The 20,980-nt window shown below is 39.5% G+C and overlaps 1 protein-coding gene across 2 annotated transcripts; it reads right to left on the minus strand.

The window, feature by feature from the left end:
- Nucleotides 1-445: 445 nt before the first annotated feature.
- dusp7 (dual specificity phosphatase 7) lies at nt 446-20,261 on the minus strand. 2 transcript variants are annotated; one of them, XM_041783131.1, is made up of 5 exons: nt 20,048-20,261; nt 18,963-19,337; nt 13,575-14,489; nt 10,783-11,211; nt 446-1,751 (listed from the first exon to the last, which is right to left on the minus strand). In XM_041783131.1, exons 3-5 carry the CDS (start codon nt 13,981-13,983, stop codon nt 1,435-1,437), a joined length of 1,155 nt encoding a protein of 384 aa, XP_041639065.1. In that variant the 5' UTR covers nt 13,984-14,489; nt 18,963-19,337; nt 20,048-20,261; the 3' UTR covers nt 446-1,434. The 2 variants fall into 2 exon arrangements, with proteins under 2 accessions (XP_041639065.1, XP_041639066.1); XM_041783132.1 differs by lacking the exons at nt 18,963-19,337; nt 20,048-20,261 and having other exon boundaries at nt 13,575-14,706.
- Nucleotides 20,262-20,980: the final 719 nt, after the last annotated feature.

A 20,980-nucleotide genomic window follows, 5' to 3' on the forward strand; every position in this document is an offset into this window, starting at 1 on the left:
TATATGTGAGGATAGACCAATACGGACTACTCTTTACAAATTTAATGTATTAAAAATGTATATTCATTAAGAAAAAACACTGATTCCTGACATTTTGCAAGCTTTTCCTATCAAACTGTTTTTGGCTTACATGGCTTACAGATATCTTATAATGCATGTCAGGATATAATCTAAAACTCCATTTATAATCTCAGTGAAGTCAAACAAACAATAATCCAAACAGCTGGTGGAAAACTGGTGCCTCTTGTTAGGCAACTGGATTAACAGTCATACAAGGAAGGAAGTAGAAACTGGAAACTTGTACTAAAAAAAAAACTTGGCAAAATATCTGGTCTCATGTAGAAACTTCACCACTACCTGACCTGGATTCATTTGGTAATCCCTGACCCCCCCCGTGCCCCAATCCCGACCCTCTAACCCCCTATCGTTTCCTCGGAGTCCCAGTTCCTACTCCCTCCCTGCTCCTCTGTGCAGCTGTCGGGACTCGTCGCAGCCTGGGACCGGCCTCCTCTCCTCTGAATGTCTCTTTATCTGCCTGTGTCAAGTGCCAACAAGTCAATGGCTACACCACTGTGCAAACTGCATTAGGTCATTACAAACCTAACAAAAAAGTAACGTTAAAAAAAAAAAAAAAAAAAAAAGACAAGTATCACAAAAACGCTCCTCTTTGTTGGTGTCAGCACACCCATTCCCCTTCTTTAGTTTTACATTCCTTTAAGCCATTATTGGATTGGATAGATAAGATTTCTATGCGTATATATTTATATAAGGTATAGATTTGTGCGTAAATGTACACAAAAATATACAAAAAATGCATAAAGACATACTGAATTTGTTAAGGACTGCTGCTGCTATGTACGTTAACATACATACAGTACAAACATACATACTTTGTGTGTGTGTGTGTTAATTCCTTGGTTTTTAAAACTCTACATTCAGTAGAGCGAGATTTCCAACAAGTAAATCCCAGATTCTCCACTTGGCACCAGTCAGCTCAGCTTCAAGAGCCGAGACAGAAAGACAGAGAGGATGTTGTCGTCTCAGAAAATCGAGCTCTGGAGGTTTTTCTATCTTTGTATGAAGCTGCTGCAGTCTCTCATTCACTTAAATCTCCTCAGTTCTTTGTTACAAAACAAGAAGATCAGGGCTCTTCCTCCCTCGATTTCAATCAACTCCGAGGAGGGCACCATCGTAAACCGTCTATCAGTCCCCCCTCTGGGTTAAATAAACTCCTGTTCGCCTTTTTAACGTGGCATCTGTGGCCTCCTGTCCCTGTCCAACGCCGCTCTGTGACCTGGCTCTCAGACGACGAGCCACATGGAGGCTTAAACATTCATTAAAACCTGTGTTTCCCTCCAGTGTAGTCGATTGTTACCGTGGCACATACACCACTTTGACCCTCAAACAAACAAGGGACCGTCCACAGTCTAAATTTCATGTGGACTCCAGCGTGTCCAGTTGAAATACGTTGTGATTGGTTGGTGTGGTGAAGAAGAGCTGGTCGTGTGTTGGGGAGGTCGAGTGGTTATCGCAAGGGCTGTTGAGGCCCAGCGTCCGCTCAAAGTCTAGCAGTTGGCCCATGAAGTTAAAGTTTGGGGAAATGTTTGACTTCTTCCGCTTCACAAAGTCGTAGGCGTCGTTTAGCGACAGGTTCAGCTTCTGCATCAGGTAGGCCACCGTGACAGTCACTGAGCGGCTGATCCCCGCCAGACAGTGCACCAGGATGCCACACTTTTTGGAGCGTGCCTCATCTGTGGGAGAGAAGATAATATACTGCAGTTAAAACCTTTGTTGCATCTGTGCACTTCAAATTATCAATAAAAGAAAAGAAAAAAACCCGAAGGAAAAACGTATTTTCCTGTTGAAAATCGAATCAACAATGATAAACCAACACTTTCAGCTAAAGCTGTGAGATATAGTAGAAACAAAAAACATGCTTTTCTATTTTTTTCCTGATCCTTCATGTGTAAAATCTTACTAATCAGAGGAGTGAGCTTGACAAAAACCCTGCAGTTTAGGAGGTTTTTGCTAATGTTTGTGATCATTTCTGCACAACTGATAGCATAACACTGAGAAAACAGAAGCATAGGCTACAGTATGTGGTATATGAAACTTGGACCAAGTCATTTAAAAAGACAAAACAATTTGGGGCATTGCTTGTGCACTTCTCACTATATGTTCCCTTTTCTCCTTCCGTAGCTGTAGTTCCTGTGTAAGCTACTTTAACCCACGATAAATACACACTGCAGCAGCCTTGTTTAATGGACCAGTGATTGATTTTCAAATCAATATTCTTTAAGATTCTTGAGCAACAACTTTCAAACATCCCAAACTTTGGTTTACCTAAACATAGACAATCCTTGCATATACATATAGCTGAGTATAACAAGGAAGAGAAATTTAACAGGGTTCTATGGCACTTGTGTGACTGTGATTGACTGGACAAAGAATAATTCAAAGCATTGATTCTCAACTGGTAGGTTGGGATCCAAAAGTGGGATGTTGAGCTGTTTCCAATGGGTCAAATGTGTGTGTGTCTGGAAAAATAGGGGGGCAAAAGTGCATGAGATATTGAAACCCTAAGTGGGGATACATCCTCAATGCTACTTTGTTTTCCAGTGATAATGAGTATATATAAGTCTTTAACACATGAAGTAATTCCTTGAGAAATTGCCAAAATTTCCATTTTATCAGGGAGAATGAAGAGCTGATAAGCTGAGTCAGCCATGTCTGATTGATGCTCTTCTTTAGTGTTTAAATGTGTGAAATGTTCAGAAATTGTAAGTTTAACTATGAAAGATTTCATGAGATACTACTTTACAAATGCACATTGATATATGATCTATGGTCCTTGAGAGTGAAGTCCTATCTCTCTATCTCAAGGTCCTGGCTGAATTTCTGTCCCAGTCTATCCCTGTCCACTGCAAAAAGAAAAAGCACAAGGAAGCTCTGCAGAGAGTGGAAACTGAAAGAAAGCAGTTCGTCTGACACTGATTTTTTCCCTTGTTCTTTGCTCATCTCAACGCCAGCAACAGAGAGGAAAACAGGAACGGGGCAACAAGGGATTAAAGGGTGTGCTGTTTGTGCTTTATTGCTCGCCTGCTGCCAGGATATTACAATATGAATCAATGTAATCAAGCTAATTTGGTTGCTGACGCCTGCTCATGCCATGTGCAATTAGGACATAAGGTCCAAAATGTAACATTCCTTGTTAATTACATTTGTGTGGGTGAATTTTTTTTTTTGGCTCCCAATTAATCAGGAGGAGGTGGTGGTGGTGGGTCCTTATGCCACACAAGTTGAGAACCATTAATTCAGAGGCTAAAAGGTGCAGAGCACAATATTTAGCCTGGTAGCATTTGGCGGAACAAACTTGGTAAAAGTAAAACCTGATATTTATAAGTAGGCCTTTTGTAATTAGTGTTAAATTACCTGAATATGTGTAATTGTTTTAATTGTATTTAGTTAGAATAAGTTAATGTCATTGGTTGCCACTGTTACCACTATAGGTAAGCATTGCAACCTAGACTCTGACCGTTAGACATCCCTTGTATTCTCAATTTTGCAAACTATACCTTTAAGCCCCTGAGGTCTGGCACCTGAGCTTGACGCACAGATAAACTTACAATTGAGTGGGAACAAAAACTGTTCTTGTAACACTCCGCCCGATCGTTGTATCCCAACTTCCATGTGTCCATGTCCTGAAACAGCACTATCATCCAAACATTTCTTCCTATGTGTAGAAATATGAAATGATCACTCACTGACTCCTGTAAGGATTTTTTATAGTTCTTTAGTTTTTTTATAGTGCCCCTGCTTGCAGAATAGTCCTTATAAAGGTGAACTGTGATAAAACAGAGGAAGATGATGTAGGGTCCCACAGACCAGCCTGAACTGAACATAAACCTTCATTCATTCATCCATGTCCATTAAATTTCTGAATAACCAAGAGGTTGTGCAATATGTCAGTACATCACTGTTGCCAGAGGGTGTTTGTGCACATTTAATTTTTTTGTAACTGCAGGATGGAGTCAAAGACAAATTTCTCTATGGGAGCATTAAAGTCTATCTTGTCTTGTAAATAAGTCGCGCTGCTCTGTGGTTTAGATACTGTGGTTCCTAGCAAATACACCAATAAACAAAATGATATCAAAAGACACTGGTGGGGTCTATAGTAGGATATTGACAATAATTGTGGTATTAAAAAATAAAATTTCGATATTGTGTTAAAAATGTGTATATGATAATACCGTGTAAATGATCCAGTGCCACTTAAACACAGTTTGTTTTCTACATCTGCCCATTTTCTTCCGTCCTGATTCATGTCCCTCCTGTAGCACCCCAACAACCCCTCCCCCTTCCTCCTCACACACAAACACTGACCCTCCGCAATGACACAGCAGCTGCTGTACCTCCTTAGACAGGTATTTTGAGTGTAATTCATCTGCCTAAAGAGAGAACACAACATAAATAAAGTTAAAGATAAATCTGATTAATTGTCCCATTATTTTTTTTTAAATTGAAATCGTGATAATATCGATAACGTGACAATTTTTGCCCACCATAATCGTGAAGTGAAAATCTGATATCGTGACAGCCCTAGTCTATAGGACTTTTCTGCTGCAGAGGCACTGAGGCACATCGCTACTGGATCAGGGTTTTAGAATCTGGAATAATGGCACTCATACAACATACTCCATTAATAGCTAAATAATGTCTAAAAGCTGATAATTCTTACTGTTCATTAAGCCATGAGACTTCTAAACAGCCATAATTTGCAGACAAAGTCTGTTACCATTTACTTTCACACAACACATTTCTGCATTTTCTGTCCTCTTCTCACTGTTCTCTAGAAGTGTGCAGTTTGTGCAAATGTGAAATTGCAAAAACATAATTTTATAAAAAAATCTTGCTGCGTTAAATGTGTTTTTGCACAGAAATGGATGGACTTAAGCCTCCAAACTAAAATGCATTACTTGAAAATAATGCACATCATTAGCATATAATTACAATTAAATTAGAAATAGATATTTGTGCAGCAGAAATATGGAGATTGTTTTTTCAGGTATATGTCAAAGTGAATTGCAGTAATACATTTATTCAGTATGAAATCTGTTTTTGTAAGTATTACTATACGTTATATTTTCATTTTTCAGAATGACCTTCCTCAATGACGGCAGAGTGCCTGCTTTCATTCTGCTTTTGAGCTCTCGGCCTGCAGAAAAAAGCTGAATAAAAAGACATCTTACATTATTTACAGGCTCCATCCTCCACCTTCTATCATGGTGGAGGCCTTGCACTTTGCATCACTACGAGCCATTAGAGCAGGAGTTAAGTGCTTCTTTTCTTTCTTCTCTCTCTTCCTCTTCCTCTCCTTTATCTCTCTCTGCCTCTGCCTCCCCTCGCTCACTCGCTCTCTTGTTGTAGGATTGGGGTCAGACAGCTCATGAGCTCAGGCTGCAGAGCTGATGCCAAATTACATTTAAATGCAATGTGTGCTCACTTTCCACAATAAAAGGAGCCAAAAAAATCCTCACAGGGAACCCCTAACCCAATGAAACGAGACTCAGAAGTCGCAGGAGTTACCAGCAGTTAATCTGATCTGAACTTGCGATTTTGGATGTAGACTCAGAATTTTGTGCCTCAAAAAAATGTTAAGAAACAACGGTCCTTTTCTGCAGCTGTTAAAGGGTAACTAAACACTAGCATTTCTGCTGACGTGCATCGACTCTTAAATATTGCCTTTGGAGTGTCATGCACAGGATTATGAGGCAAGAGGAATACAACATGCCCACCCCCCCTTGAACTGCCCCCATCAGACACAACATCATGCCATCTATGATTCTTTTACAGATTGATTAATAGCCATAATGTCATAAACGTCCAAAGTACAGTTACTAAAGGCTATTTGAGCATGAAATACAAGAATTCATATGATATCAACCTAATTTTGAGAAAAACATGGTTAAATTTTAATCACAGGGAGAATAACTACACTACCCACAATCCTTCAGAGTCACAGCAATGTCTGTGATTGGTTATGCCTGTTTATACCTGCAAACTTCTGTGATTGTCTGCTACTAATGAATTTAAGTCATCTTTTCTGACCACAGAGCATTGCTATCATGTCCTGCACCGACCAAAACACGCCACTCTGAGACTAAATAGCTAACAGTAGCATACAAGTCAATGGAGAAATCTGACCACAAGCCTGTTGCACCTATGACTTTATCCACTCACTGCTCTTTCACATGCATCTGCTCCACTCTCATAGCTGTTGTTCATTGTGATGATTAGCAGCCTAATCTTTAACGCTCTGCTATGATCACATTAACGTGTGCCAACTGGTGCTAACAGAGCTAATGTTAGCCTGCCTTGGCCTTTGAGAGCTGCTGTAAGTGTTGTAATGTATTTGCTGCTGTAATGCTGAGCTAATAAAACCAGAGCTAAGGCTGGAGATGTCCTCTGTGTACCATTTATTATTTTCTTACAAGTTCTTTGCAGGTGACATCACACAGCAGCAGTGAAATCCCCCTGGGGACAAGATGTGATTTCTGCATAGAGAAACACTACAAAAAAGGCCATGTTTGGGCTGTTTACGACTATGCCAAGGGTTTGAAGTACAAAAATGTAAACTTTTTAAATTCTTAATCTACTTCTGTGTCCTGAAAGTAGTTGAATATTCAGAATTTTTTTTTAATTCACAGAAAACGGCAGCAGGCAGGAGTTAAAAAAGCCTAAGTCTGAAACCTAGACAAGCAGTGTCACACAACACTCATGTATGACCCGTTTCCACAAAGTCGTCCGATTTTTGTTCACTACAGTTTTGCCATTGTTTAGCTCATTAAACTCTGATCTTAACCGTGATTTCCTTGGTTGATGTCCATCCAGCCTAGCTTGTTGTGACTTGAAATTGTGACATCATTTGGCTCAGCTCATTAGAGCTAGTTATTCAGCTCCCAAACAGCTCTGAACTTGGTACCAGTTTGGCTTTTAAATGTATATTAAATAACAGCAAAAGACAGAAGAAAGGAAACTGGCTCTCAAATACAAGCTAGCTAAAGTGGCTCACATAAAAGAGCCACTTCATAGAACATGTGTGTTTATGAATGGCACATCATTACTTGCCCACTTACCCAAGAAGATTTATTCAGTTGATAGTACATCACAGTTTCAATTAAAGCACGTTTATGACAAAATTAGGTATCTTTTTTACGTTAAAGAGCTCGGCTAGCCTTGTAGCTCAGTACAAGCAGTACAAGGTTGTCTCCCTTAACTGTATAGGTGTCGCTAGGTCTTAAGAACTGAGTAATTTGTGACATTGATTGCCTAAATGCTGGGTAAATCAGTTAAACTGTGGAAAAACTTTTTTCTAATTGTAGGAATCATAATCAATGTATGTAGAAAATTTCGGATGATAATTGCAGCGTACAGATTTTTTTAGAGCTGTAAAGTACTAACTTTCCTCTGTTCCCAATCATTCCTGGTGGCTGTCCCCCACCTCCTAACCCCCAACACTTCATCAGAATCATCTGACTGAAAAGAACCTATAGTCAACATTTCCAATATAGCAACTGCTAGTCATGGGCAATTAAGTGTGTTTCTATTTCAACAACAATTTTAGCTTCAGACGATCATGAAAATAATATAAACATGATGAATGATTACTGTTCTGAAGTAAAAGAACTACACACAAAAGTGTCACAGTGATGTCTCGCTGTTACACACACATTTCTGTGAATGGCTGCTATGACTGAAGTTAACAGTTGTGGAAAAAGTGGGCGATCACTGTTGAGCAAATGCCGGCACCACAAACATTACCTGCCACCAGATCAACCCACAGACAAATTCAGATGCAGGGTTTTTTAGCTTGTAGAGAGCAGTTTCTAACTCTAAATACAGAATTTAAATGTTTTGCAATCAAATGTTGAGATTTGGACCCTAAATGAGCAACAACACAGCTTAACAAACACACACCTAGGTTTTCAGCTGAGAAAGGTGGTCTTAGGTTTTAATCACTCTTTGAATAGCCAGAAAAATCTAATTCCGCCCACTCTATAATCTTGAATTCATTAGAAAAACATGTTAATTGAATCATCTCAGAAATTTGAGGAATCCTCATTCTAAAACTGAACAGTACACGGTAACATCTGGGCCTCCTTCACCCATAATTAGCTGAACAGGCTGATGTAATCCCTGCACATTACAGCCAGTCAGACAGCACCATTTAACATCAGCATGACCCAAATCTGCCATGACCTCTGGCTCTGGCATATGTCACACTTCCTCCCACCTAAGCAGAAACATTAGGTTGAAAAAAAGGAAAAACAGACAAATGTCAGGAGCTCTGGACAATCTAAGGCAGCACAGACTCTTAATGCCCTCGCTGACTCACTGAGGGAATTTACTCACTCTGGGAATTCAGGGAGAAGGAATGATGGGAATGATGGGAAATACTGAGACTTGGACGAGATGAGGAGCGAAATTCTTGTGACCACATTCTCAAAGAATGTGTTCCCATGTTTTATTCAAACTCTGCTCTTTATTTTGTGATTTTTGATTCATATTTCATCAGGAGGAGAGGAACAAAGGCAGCTGACAGCTCAATAAAATCATGTTGGAGAAAATTTCCCTGTGATTTTGTTTAAAAGAGATATTTTGTTTCACTTGGTTCAACATGTCTTGCTGAGTTTCTCATTTCTATTTTAGTCAATGAATATTTTAAAGTTCTGGACTATAAATATGATGAAATATGCAAATTAATAATGATACCTTGGCCTTGTGGGAGATTATGATCATCTTGCATAAGTTTCTGACTATGCACAGATAATGAAAGTAAGGGCCGATGGCTATATTTAAAATAACTAGCCGAGTGTGGAATTCGATGTTTTTTTCATAACTTTTTAAAAAATTCATTATGTCTGTTTTTCATGAGAAAAAGGACTTGATGTATCTAAATTGTTACTGGCTGTCCTTCTTGATAACTGGGGCATTTCTTACAAACTGCATGTCAATGATCTTTTCCACAGATGATGTAAGACTCACTGCTGACATTTTCTATAACTCTCGACCCTATGGCCCCTCAGGTGACCACAGCAGTTAAGTGAACTAGATTACAGGCATTAGATTGATGCAACACAACAGACACACACTGGCTACTAACATCAGTGCATGCACCATTCCTTGCAGTATCAGCCAATACCAATAATCAGCTGTTATATCAGTGCTAGGGATGTGCAATTCAATGAAAATCCCTATTCAAAAGTCCCTGGAAATTATCAACAGAAATCTGATTAAAACAAAGATGGGCACAGATGTATCTGACTACGTTAGCGTTATGCTAACACATAATGGAAACTGTCATTAATGGGCTAACAGATTTAGGCTCATTTCTTGGTTTTACCCCTTCCTCTCCAATTTGAGTGCCTCCTTGATTGAAACAGAAATACAGAGAGTGAAATCTTCCACTAATCTTCCCTTCTGACAACATTTACTCAAACAGACATGACAGCAACACCAGACATGTCTACAATAAGCCATTTTTAAAAATACTTATTCAAAATCAAAAGGGTAACAATACATTTAAAAACAACAAGTTATAAAATTAGATTGTTGCTGTTGATTCCAAAGGCATTCTGGGAAATTTTCCACAACATTCTGTTTGGACTGTACCTCTGTAAATCTCCATTTTGAGGGTGATATAACCCTAACATTTCATCCCAACCCTCTACTCCAACAAGAATTCAAACACCCTACACCACTTAAACATAAACATAGGGGTATATGTATATATTTAAACAGCATTGGGATGTCCACCAATAGTATTCTAGGGCTTAAATTTTGAATTTCCAAGTATTTTAATGAGTGCCCTATAAAGGTTTAAAGGCTGTTAAAATGTGCTGTAGTCAAAATATGGTGGTAGTACAGCAATAAAACTGAGTGTTGGTAAAAATAATAGAAACAGAGAGTTCTCTTTAAGGATGAGATAATCGTCACATTACATCTCTGAATATAAATTGATGACTTTTCGATGATCCTTGTATCTATCTCTGATCAGTGAATTGCTATTTCTTACTCTGACCAGATTATGTTTACTAGTTGCAGATGTAAAACATCATTACAAGTTTGATAAAGGCTTAATCAATTCAGCCATTTCCAGTATAATGATTTTTTGCGTTCTCTTCCCTGATTTAACACATCACTCTTCCATCTATGCACCTGAATATTTGTAACCATTGCAGCTTTCTTTAAAAAGTTTGTAAGTTCAGAGTAAATGACAGTAAATGACATAAGGAAGAACTGATTAGATTTTGGGAGTGATCCGGATCACTGTCTGGATCCAGGAATTTTTTGAAGGATTCTGTACTATTGGGAGATAGGGCTAATGGTGGAGGTCTGCGAGTGCTTTTCTAGATTTTAATTTGTGACTGGTTTCTTGCTTGACAAAAAGAAATCCCTAGATATTAGATGACACCTTTAATAGTTTTCTGGGGAACATTCCAAATGTTTGCTAGGTAACTTAAAAAGTTCACTTTCTTTGTCATTAACAGAGTTAGCTGAATATTTAGTTTATATCACTAACGGTCCGAAGAACACCATTGGCAATATCCCCTACATTTCTAAGGAGCTGTGATATTTTCACTATTCAGACAATTTTTGATGTTTCATAGACAGAAGGTCTAAGTGAACAAAAAGTATGAAATGATTTAATACAACCTTTGCCCTGCTTTAGTAACATGAAAGATTGGCACAAGCTGAGTATCTTTTCCCCCTTTGACTCACCAATGAATGAAATAGCCTCTGGGAAAAACTGCGACAGGTTCTGGCTCCAGTGATCGGAGATGGGGATCTGTTTGTACTTGAAGTCTCCTTCGTGTTCGAACATGTTGGGCAGGTTGGGCGTCACATTGAGGATGTATTTGATGTTGTACTTGCTGAGCACGTCCAGGTTGGTGGAGTCTTTGGCACAGCCCAGGTAAAGATACGGCAGGATCTGGACTGGGAACGCTGGTTGGTTGTTAGGGAGCGGGCTGCCCTCTGACTCAGTGGCGCTGCCTGGCTCTCGGTCCGACTCTCCGTCAGAGCAGTCGGAGCTGATGCGGAGTCCTCCAAGGCCGAGGACGGAGGACGGTGGGGAGCTGCTGGGACAGGAGCAGTCCAGATTGGTCTCGCAGTGTTCGGGGTACTCGGACTGGAACTTGTTGAAGCCCCCTGGGGGAAAAATAGAAGAAGAGTGTTATAATTAAGAAAAGATGTAGAAGAATGAGAGAATCACTGAGTTTACCAGATAAATAGCTGTGTGTAGGGTTCCTACACACTTTAAAAAAATCTAATTTAAGCATGGTTAATGGTAAAAAATGAAAGGCATGAAATTTCTTGATACACCGTACCAAGGCTGAATTTTCCGATTCAATGAACAGATTATTGAATGTTAAATGATACTGGGCAAAAGACATTTTTGGTAACACCCACATTTGAAGATTTCTGGCACATTTAATGGCTCTGTTCTATCAATGTGTTGTATGGTGATATTTATCATAATGCATCTTGGCAGGTGTGCTGAGCTGATTTTAAACAGTTCAACAATTAAAAAGCAAAATAATGCTTTTTTTGTCAACGAAGACCAGTTAAAATAAGGGTTGGCTGCACCAATCTTTTAGTTGGCAAACTGGTAGCCAAGATTTTAATGAACTGGGCCAGAACAGTATGTACACCAGTATGGAGTTTATAAATTACAGTGAGTCAGATAAAATCAGAGGGGGCCAGGGGTCCTCCCCTAAGAAATTTAGAACATCCAACACTGAATTCACAGAATTATGAAGAATATTTGAGGAGGACAATTTGAGGAGGAAGATGATTGAAGTCGTACAAGGTTGAATAAAGATTGGAAAAGGACGTCTGAAATTTTAGATGTCTAATGGACTTTTAAGAGTTTTTATGCCCTTAAATTTAAAGTGTCCAAATAAAGACTACTTAAGACTTTTCAAGGACCTGCAGGAACCCTGTGTGAGTGAGGTAAAATGTCTCAATCAACATTTAAGGCTGAATGTGACATCTGCAGAGCTCAAGAACAAAAAACCTGAATGAAGACATATGCCTTTTGACTTTTGAATAAATGTATTAAAAACTGGGGGCTCTCAGTGACTTCTAAGAGGAAAAAAGTTGCACTTTTTTGCATGTTAAATTTTATTTTGCGTTATATATAGCCGCCTTTCAAAGCACTCAAGGTCACCTTACAATGCAAAGTTAAAAGACAAGTCAACAAAAATATACAGAAGTTAGCAATGAGTTAAAACATTGAATAAAACTGTGTATAGGATGGCAGAAGGAGGTACGCTAGACTGAATCTGCAACCTTGAAAAGATGGGTTTTGAGTTTTATTGATTTTCATATCTCATTACATGTTGTACACTAGCAGGGTAAAGGTAAAGTGGAGGACATCCAAATAATCGTACATTACATTAAATTAAGACATCTTAAAGGTATATTTTTGCCAAGTATTTTAACATTTTCTAAATGCAAACACTAATAAAAGTACATTTGTTTAAAACTGCAGTTACTGTTGTCGTGCCATCGTTTTCTGAAGCACTGCATCAGGTGTGAATGTGACAGGTGATGGGAGAATAACGCGATATTCGCGTCATTGTGAATAAACTATGAGACCGGACGGACAGATGTGCTCCATTGAGAAAAGCTGAGCCCTGGGGAGAATCAGCAGCAGAGCAGCACACTCACTACTCTGCTCAGTGGACTTTTTGTGAATGGCAGCTCGGTCTGTGACTCCGCTCAAACACTTCCATGGCTTTCTAGAAATCAAACAAAGCCTACCCCCTCGTTGCTGTCACATTGTACACATGTAGCTTTTAAATTTGTACGTTTTATGAAGCTTATTTCCTGGTTGGAGGCTAATTCAGAGTGTCGTCGTTTCCCTGTTCATTCATGAAAAAAAAAAACGCTCGTCTTTCCCTAAAGGAGCACAACATGGCGGGGCTGTTTCTGCCGCATTTAATTAAAAACACGTTTTAAACAGCTTTATTTTTATTCCTGGTGTATATACGGCTGTCTGCTCTTATGAGGTTAAGTCTACGCGATAAATCATGGCGGACAGAGGTGAAGGAAGTGCATCTGTTAAAGTTCAGCATGAGCTCACCGTGGTTTATAGCCATTATATAATAACTTTGAAAATAACATTATGTTTTATTACAACACATTAACTAAGGCTACCTCATTTTAAGACATAGCCAATATGACGAACATTTTGTCTTGTCTCTACCATGAAAGATGTAACAACCCCAAAAGCGTCTAAATAGTTAGCAATAATAATTTATGCTAATTCAAAGGGATTATGAATGTGAAGCGGCATTTTCTACGGGGGTTATTAGCAAAATTTTAAGTTCTAGGAACAAACAGACACTAAGAGGTCTTATTTTTTATATTTATACCGTAAGAGCAGCATTTTTCCTTGATATTGTATCGTAAAAACAGCGCGAAATTAAATAACTCGAATTCCTGCCAGTGTGAGTTTCGTTAGGAATACAAAATGGACTTTCAAATTAAAAGCCTTTTGACCTTACCCTCCAGAAAGAAAGCTTTGCAGCCGTCGTCCCGCAGCTTCTGCAGCAGCAGCCCCAGCACGGAGCTCCCCAGCCCGGACTCCTGCCTCTCCGGACTCGCCTCGTCGTACAGCACCACCACGTCCGTCTTGCAGCGTTTGACAAATTTCTCCTTGTCCTCGTTGTTGGGGATGATGGAGCGGATGGGGAGGTTTCCCTTCTTCAGCCTCCGCAGCATGAGGCCCGGGATGGCCAGGTTGATGGCGGACTCGATGTGCGAGGACTCGTACAGCTCATGGGGTCTGCAGTCCAGCAGCAGCAGAGAGCCGGCCCCAGACTCCAGCTCCTCCTGCAGCCACTCCACGCTCTTACTCGACATCATCATCATAGTCACGATCACAGAGCCTCTCCACAGATGGTTAATTTTCATCAGGGAAACGTTAATCCGCCTGTCCCCCGCTGTGGCATGAAAATAACACAACAGAATAGAGGGAAAGAAGAAGAAAAATCACGGCGCTAAACTTCCCTTCCCGCGGCCACCACCACCTCCACCACCGCCGCCGCCACTGCCGCCGCTGCTCCTCCGTTTGCGCACAGACACGCACCCAACACACACCGCCACACACGCACCCACATCCAACACGCACGAAGCGATGCCCCTGAGGTTTGAGCAGGAAACTTGAACATGCAGAGGTGTCTTTCCCTCCTTCCTTCAGTCCGACAGGAGCGGAGGAGTCATTCCTGTCCATCGACGTCCATTCGGCGAGCCCGCTCCAACTCTGACGCGTCCGCTGACTGACAGGAAAAGGTCCGGAGGTGCCTCGTTAGAGTCTCGGGTTGTGGGTTTCGGATGAGTTGCTGTTGCTAATAATGCCCATGATTAGTGTTGGTGTTTGACACGCTGGCCCGTGGAGTGCCTCTGGTTTGTCATTTCCACTGGATGTGTTAAAGAGGCAGTGCGGGCTGGTCATTGAGAGGAGGGAGGAGCGCACTCATTTAAAGGCGCAGAGTAGAGAGAGAGAGAGAGAGAGAGAGAGAGAGAGAGAGAGAGAGAGAGAGAGCTCAGACTATGTTCACAACGACCGTGTCCATTCACTGAAATCAGCTGTGATGGTAAATCTGCAAATAAAAGTCAAGTTTATCTCTAAATAGAACACGCTGTCTCCAGGAAGACCTGAAACCCGTTTATCTCTATAATAAAGCTAACTGTCTTTTTGGTGTAACTCAATATTTTTCCAGATATCAGAGATCAATAGATTATATATTTTGCAGAATAATTTACAGTGTATGAAGGCACTAAGAGACAATGAGGAAATCATTTACAAACCAAATCTCTTCAGTTCTATTCCATTTGGTTGATAATCTTGTCCACCTTGCATCAATTTAGTGGCTCGAGTTCTGATTTTAACACCCTGTTTTATAACATGAGGGCTACTGGATCACTTGAATCTTATATTGTAAATTAAACTCATATAGATTTAAATTCCTCATTTTAAAAGTGGCTTTATTGGGCCACACTACATAAATTTAAACTACAATTTTTAAAAAAATATTTACAGTATGACAGAGCTGCACTACTGCTTGAAAATCGGTGGTGAGGCGGGTCTCCTCCGGCCAGAACAAAGCAGAAGGTCAACCTCATGGCAATAGAAAGGCAATTCATACTAGGGCTGAATGATTTGCCCCCCCAAATATTGAGATTTAATATGTGATTATTTTTAGGTTAATCTTATGTATTTGTCAACAAATTCAAGCAATAAATAATTCCATGTGTATTGAAAGCAATGAAATTATTTCAGACGCAATTAATCCGTAGTAGCATGAATCTGAATATGGGGGTGCAACAAGCATAAAGCTATAATGGAGGCAGCTGGGGTGGGGGAGGTGAAGCTGGCTACCAGCTGATTGCTTCATCAGTTTTAGATAGAATGAGCTAACTATTTTTGCTCATATAGCAAATGTGATGTCATTTGCTTTGATTTTCATTTTTATGTCACTCATTGTTTTAAAGAAAAACAGACATAAAACACAAAAAGGAGGATTTTTGTAAACCGTTATAAAAAATCGACACTTGAATATTTGCATTATGTGCATAAAACTCTGCTGCTGTAAAAAAGATTTATTAAACTTGTATTTTGACACATTTCAAGTTAAAGAAATATTGCAACTTCTGTGATAACTTCTGTTAAAATGCAGCAGGCCATATTGCAGTTTAATCTAATTTATGATTAACTGCCCAGCCCTGATTTATACTGATGAAGAATACTGACTATGCATCCCTTAGGCCCACCTAAAGTCACAGGTGAGGAGCTCCAACTCAGTTGATAACTTCACTCATAGTGCAAATGCGACTCACATCAAAAACATCAATCTCACAGAAAGATGAGCAGAAGAACTCCAGAAGTTACCATGCAGCTGTTTTAGGATGTTATTTGGAATCATTCTCTCTCTGTGTGCTACTGTGTAGTCAGTAGCACATAGAGTATTGAGTACTCAAGTAAAAGTACAGTTACTTTGATTAAAACTTAAGTAGAAGTAGAAGTACTGGTTTCAAAATGTACTGAGAAAAGTCCAAGTACCCAAAATAACTACTCAATTACAGTAATTTGAGGAAATGTTATTGGTTACGCTCCACCCCTGCTACAAAGCACTGTAGAGAAAATGTTGCCACACAATAATTACTGTGTAATTTACAATATTTGTGTTTCAGATTACAGGACTGGTTTAAGCAGAATTTTAAAGCACTTTGTTATTCAACTACACATTTTAGTTGGTACAGACTTATTGGTTCACCTTTAATAAAGAGACTGCCATTATTAAACACAGCTAAGAACTTTTTGTTCTGATGAGTCACTCAGTCAGAATAGTTTATATTAACACAAGCTTCTCAAGAACTCAAACTGTGAGTCACATTTAATATCTGAGGGTAAAATTGGAGACTCTTCCTCTGAAACAAGGGGCGTGAGAATAACATCTCCTGCTTTCCAGCCTTTTGTAAATATATTCCTTGAAAAGAAACTTCACCAATCTTTTTTTAAGGGTCATTAGGCATTCTCCAGCAAAACAGGACTGTAAATCTTTCAATTTTCACTCTTCTCACTTTCTGATTACCAGAAAATGTTCAACAGTACTGTCATTTAAGTATTATTACATACATTAGTCTACTAAATTTGACTCTAAGTTTCTAAAATCTAACATATAGGTGTGTCTAAAACTAGAACTCCTATCTGGTAATAATATGCATCTGCATGGTATCTAAATGCCAGAAAGTGAAAGTAGAATCATGGGTCAAGAGGAAAGGCTGGTGGTTTCTGGCACAGTGACCTTAACTTTTATTCCCAAAATCTTTTCAGTTCGTTCTTGACTCAGAGTGGACATTTGTGCAAAGTTTGAAAAAATATTTAAAGGCAAGAGCATAAGGCTGCAATGACCATAACCTATGACCTCCAAATCTAAGCAGTTCATCGCTTAACATTTGTGCAAAGTTTGAAGAAAATTCATCAAAGTGTTTTTGAGATGTCACGTCCTCAAGAATGGCCAGAGTTTACATTTTCAAAGATGGAATAAACCTGTAAACATAATGCCCCTGACCTCAGTTGTTGTCAGTGCAGAGGCTTAAAACTAGGCAGTACAGTGGTGGTAAATGATAAACTCAGCCAGCATGAAAATGAAGTTTATCTATGATTCAGGTTGCACCCTGTGTTATTATACAGTATTTTATTAACTACCTGAAAGGGAATTTCACTTATGGGCCTCATGCAGTATCTGTGAGCCTGCATCTCCGACAAACAATCGCTCATTCACATTTTTATAGTCCATTCACACCTCTGCACATCGGCTCACCAATCAATCACTGGGCATGGTCCTCTCTGAAAATTGGCTTTTGGCCACTTACTCGACGGTGCTAATGGAGTGACCCATTTTCAAAGTGTCACAGCGTTACTCCTGTCATCGCCTTTTTCTGCTGTTTGTTCGAGTTTGGCTCTCAGTGACACAGCTGCTGCTGCTTCACAATGTCTAGTTTACTGAAATTTTTGCACATTTTGGTTGTTAAACTGTGTTTGATATCATGAAATATTAGAAAATGTGAGGAAATCTATGTTAAAGTTAATATCCACAATGAAAAAAGGCCAATACAAATATATGAGGATGTTTCTTGTTTTAGAGATATGACAGTCTGGATGAATTGTGTGCAGTATACAAGGTGGTTCCCCATCTACTCTGCTGGATTTGAATGCATTTAATGTCTTTCCACTGGTCTACTAAGAAAGACAGTAATTTTTAAAGATATAATGCAAATCAACCATGCAATCAAAGATCAGTTAGACCAGTTAGACCTAACCTTTGTCCTTAAACCCCTCTGATTTATATCCAATAAAAGCTGAGCAAACCAGCACAGAAAGTTATCAACTGCTGCCCAAAACTGCTACAATTTTCACCTTGAATTAGGATCTTTTAGAGAAATAAAAGACGGATTGTTCAGAGCCTTGATTCTAAACTGAAGGGTCAGGACCCAAAAGTAGCTTGCAAAGATATTTTCAGTGGGTTGCAGATGTCTGCTTGAGCAAAAATAAGTGGCAGAAAGTCTATGATGTACCTTTATTTTGAAAGATGTCTGTGTCATTTTGTTCCGCCATATATTTTGTTCCATCTTATGCTTAAACTGCCCCATTTTTCATTGGTTTTAACTGAAAGATTGTAAGAAATTTTGGTCACAACTTGTTGTGATGGAGGTGGTGCAAGGCTTTATGCTACACTAGTTAAGAACCCCTGGTTTACATGGAGCTTAATGCATAACAAAACAAGCATAAAGAAACATGACTATCAACGCACCAGAAAGCCCCGTTGAGATTTATTTAGCAGAAAGTGACGTTTTTAGCCAAGTCTGAAGTGTGTTGGCTCAAACCTCACTAGTTACTAAATAAACCTCCCTACAGGAGCTCCCTGGTGTGCTGATTGTCATGATTCATCTATTAGAATCTTTACCATTGATAAATATCTATTTTCTGATGATGAAATGATGAACATTTTCCTTTCAATATGTAGTGGAATTTTCTTACACAGTATTTCCTATAAATAATCGAGTGAGTGTGTTTTCAGTGAAACTGAATTTGTGAAAATCCCCCACAGGATGGCCTGGATCAGGAGTTGGGAACCAGTGTGTTAAGCCATTGTGCACAACACTAAATTTGTTTCTGTTTCCAACAGCTGAAGGATTGTTTAATCGGTAATAAAAGTTGACTTGTTGACATACCAAATTGCCTATTACCAAAAGTAATCAGTTTACAATAGGGGTGTCAACTAATACAATATTTTAATTTTTATTTTACACGATTTTTTAGAAATTAATTTCATTTTTGGGTCAAATTTTTGTGTCCGTAAATGGAAGTTGTAGAGAAGTTCACTTACCCTGGCAGTGTAATCTGTTAATCCGCTGACTACCAGGTTGAGATCATCCGTGGACTTGGATTTGCACAGGGGCTTACGTTTGCAATGCCATGCTGCCATGCTCAGGAGAGCGAGGATGGGAAGAGTCAGCTGCCTGATAGTGAAACTGCAGCTGTGGTTTTACAGGCACCTGGATGGCTTTCACGGGCCTGATCCAGCTCACAGCAAACTAGGTGCAAGGTGAGCTGGCCCAGACACTGAGGACAACCACGTGCGTCGAAGAGGGGACAGCTTGGAGGATACCTGGAGATATGGGGCATGGGCCATCCAGAGTCCAGAGTAGTACAGGACTACAGTTCATGCAGTGAAAGGCCAAGCCGGCATATGCTCCCAGATCTGACAAGACATTTTGAAATTTTGGTATTTACATTTAAAACTGTTTTAGTTTCATTTTTAATGTTCATTCTAACTTGAACTAAGGGTAACTGACTTCCTGTTTGGATGCAGACCTGCTTTTATTCTGAAGGAAATTAAGGCAGATTGAAGATTATGACATGAACTAAACCATGGAAAAAATAACTTGTTATGGATTGAAAAGGAAATAAATAGATAAATGTTAGATAACATGAGATGCAGATGGCTTTTACTTGGCCACAGAGCTGAAAAAAATGGACTAAATATTGATCTTAATCCCATAGCCATCAATGCGTCAACGCTGACCTAAGTTACACAGATTTAAAGCAGTAAACTCTGGTCATTTCTGCCTTGAAAATCCCAATAAACAAATGAAAGATTATTAAAATGGTTGCTGTGTATATACCTAATCATACTAGTGGCGTTCCTAATCTACTAGAATATATCAACAAATGTCAAACAACTGTATTTATTCCACTGTAGGTAAGGTATACGTTTGTACACAAAGAGATATAAAATATAGAGGCTTATAACTGATCAAAAAGTCAGAGAGACAATGGAGATAGAGATGCCTCAAGCAGCTTTCAGATAGCAGGGGCCTTGGTGGTTCTGTCCTGTCCACAGCCCCTACTGTCTAAAGCTTCTTGAGGACAGCATCCCAGGTGTGGGACAACATATAAGCCCCCTCATACCTGTTCATATGGACGCGTTTCTGAATCTCTGTGGCTTCCCTGATCCATCGGTGATACTTCTTGCTCTCTGGGTGAATAACCCTGCCATTTTCCCAGCCCATGATGTGGTTTTTTTCCTTTTGCAGAGGTCTAATATGACAAGACAAACAAACCTGTGTAAGATCAGCTGGTAAGACATGTCGCAGCAACACCACGTGACTTTAGAGGAAGACCACAGGAACTTAGCAGTCCAAACATCTCAAGGTAACACAAGACTATACTCATTGGATAAAGTTACAGTTCATGAGCATTTGGATAAGAAATTCAATGATTATGAATATTAGAGTTGAAACTGGTGGTTAAATAATAATTTGACTGATTATGGATAGATGTTTTTTTCCCCACCATGTCTTTGGGTGCAATGCTCCAACATTTCACAGTGAAAGGGACCATGAAAATAGATAGTTGGATGCTCTATTATTTTATTATTCACACTTCATTTTACTAAAGCATTTTGTCCCTCTGTTTCTAAACATCATCTTTAAACAAATTTCAGTATTTAAGCTGCTAATGTAGAGCTCGGTGGAGCTGCTGAACCTGTCGCAGTGCTCAGAGCATCAGTGGGTCATCACTACATCTCCCTATGAATGACCTAATAAGGCATCAGCAGGTTGTGACAGAGGCGGCGAGGGGGAAAAGAGGAGCGTTTGATTTCCTCACAGCTGCACAGAGGAGGAGTGGGGGATGCACCAGCTGCAGACAATGACTCTTTATCCCCTCCAATGACTTACGCACAGACACACACTCACTAACAAAACACAGACACATGCATTCAAAAGTACACAAACAGACACGCACACACTCACAAACTTTAGGGCTCTTGTGTTTCCACTCCCTTCATGGACAACAACAGGGTCTCTTAGAGAGTGTGTACTTCTCTGTGTGTGTTCGTCT

The sequence above is a fragment of the Cheilinus undulatus genome, linkage group 3 (genome assembly GCF_018320785.1).
Source record: "Cheilinus undulatus linkage group 3, ASM1832078v1, whole genome shotgun sequence".
In the NCBI taxonomy this organism is placed as follows: domain Eukaryota; kingdom Metazoa; phylum Chordata; class Actinopteri; order Labriformes; family Labridae; genus Cheilinus; species Cheilinus undulatus.

Excerpts from the sequence above, each read along its gene's own strand:
- dusp7 (XM_041783131.1), bottom strand. The coding sequence starts at position 13,983 with ATGAAAATTAACCATCTGTGGAGAGGCTCTGTGATCGTGACTATGATG. Across the intron at positions 11,212-13,574 it reads CAAAGCTTTCTTTCTGGAGG|GGGGCTTCAACAAGTTCCAG; the intron begins GTAAGGTCAAAA and ends TTTTTCCCCCAG. Across the intron at positions 1,752-10,782 it reads AGAGGCTATTTCATTCATTG|ATGAGGCACGCTCCAAAAAG; the intron begins GTGAGTCAAAGG and ends TCTCTCCCACAG.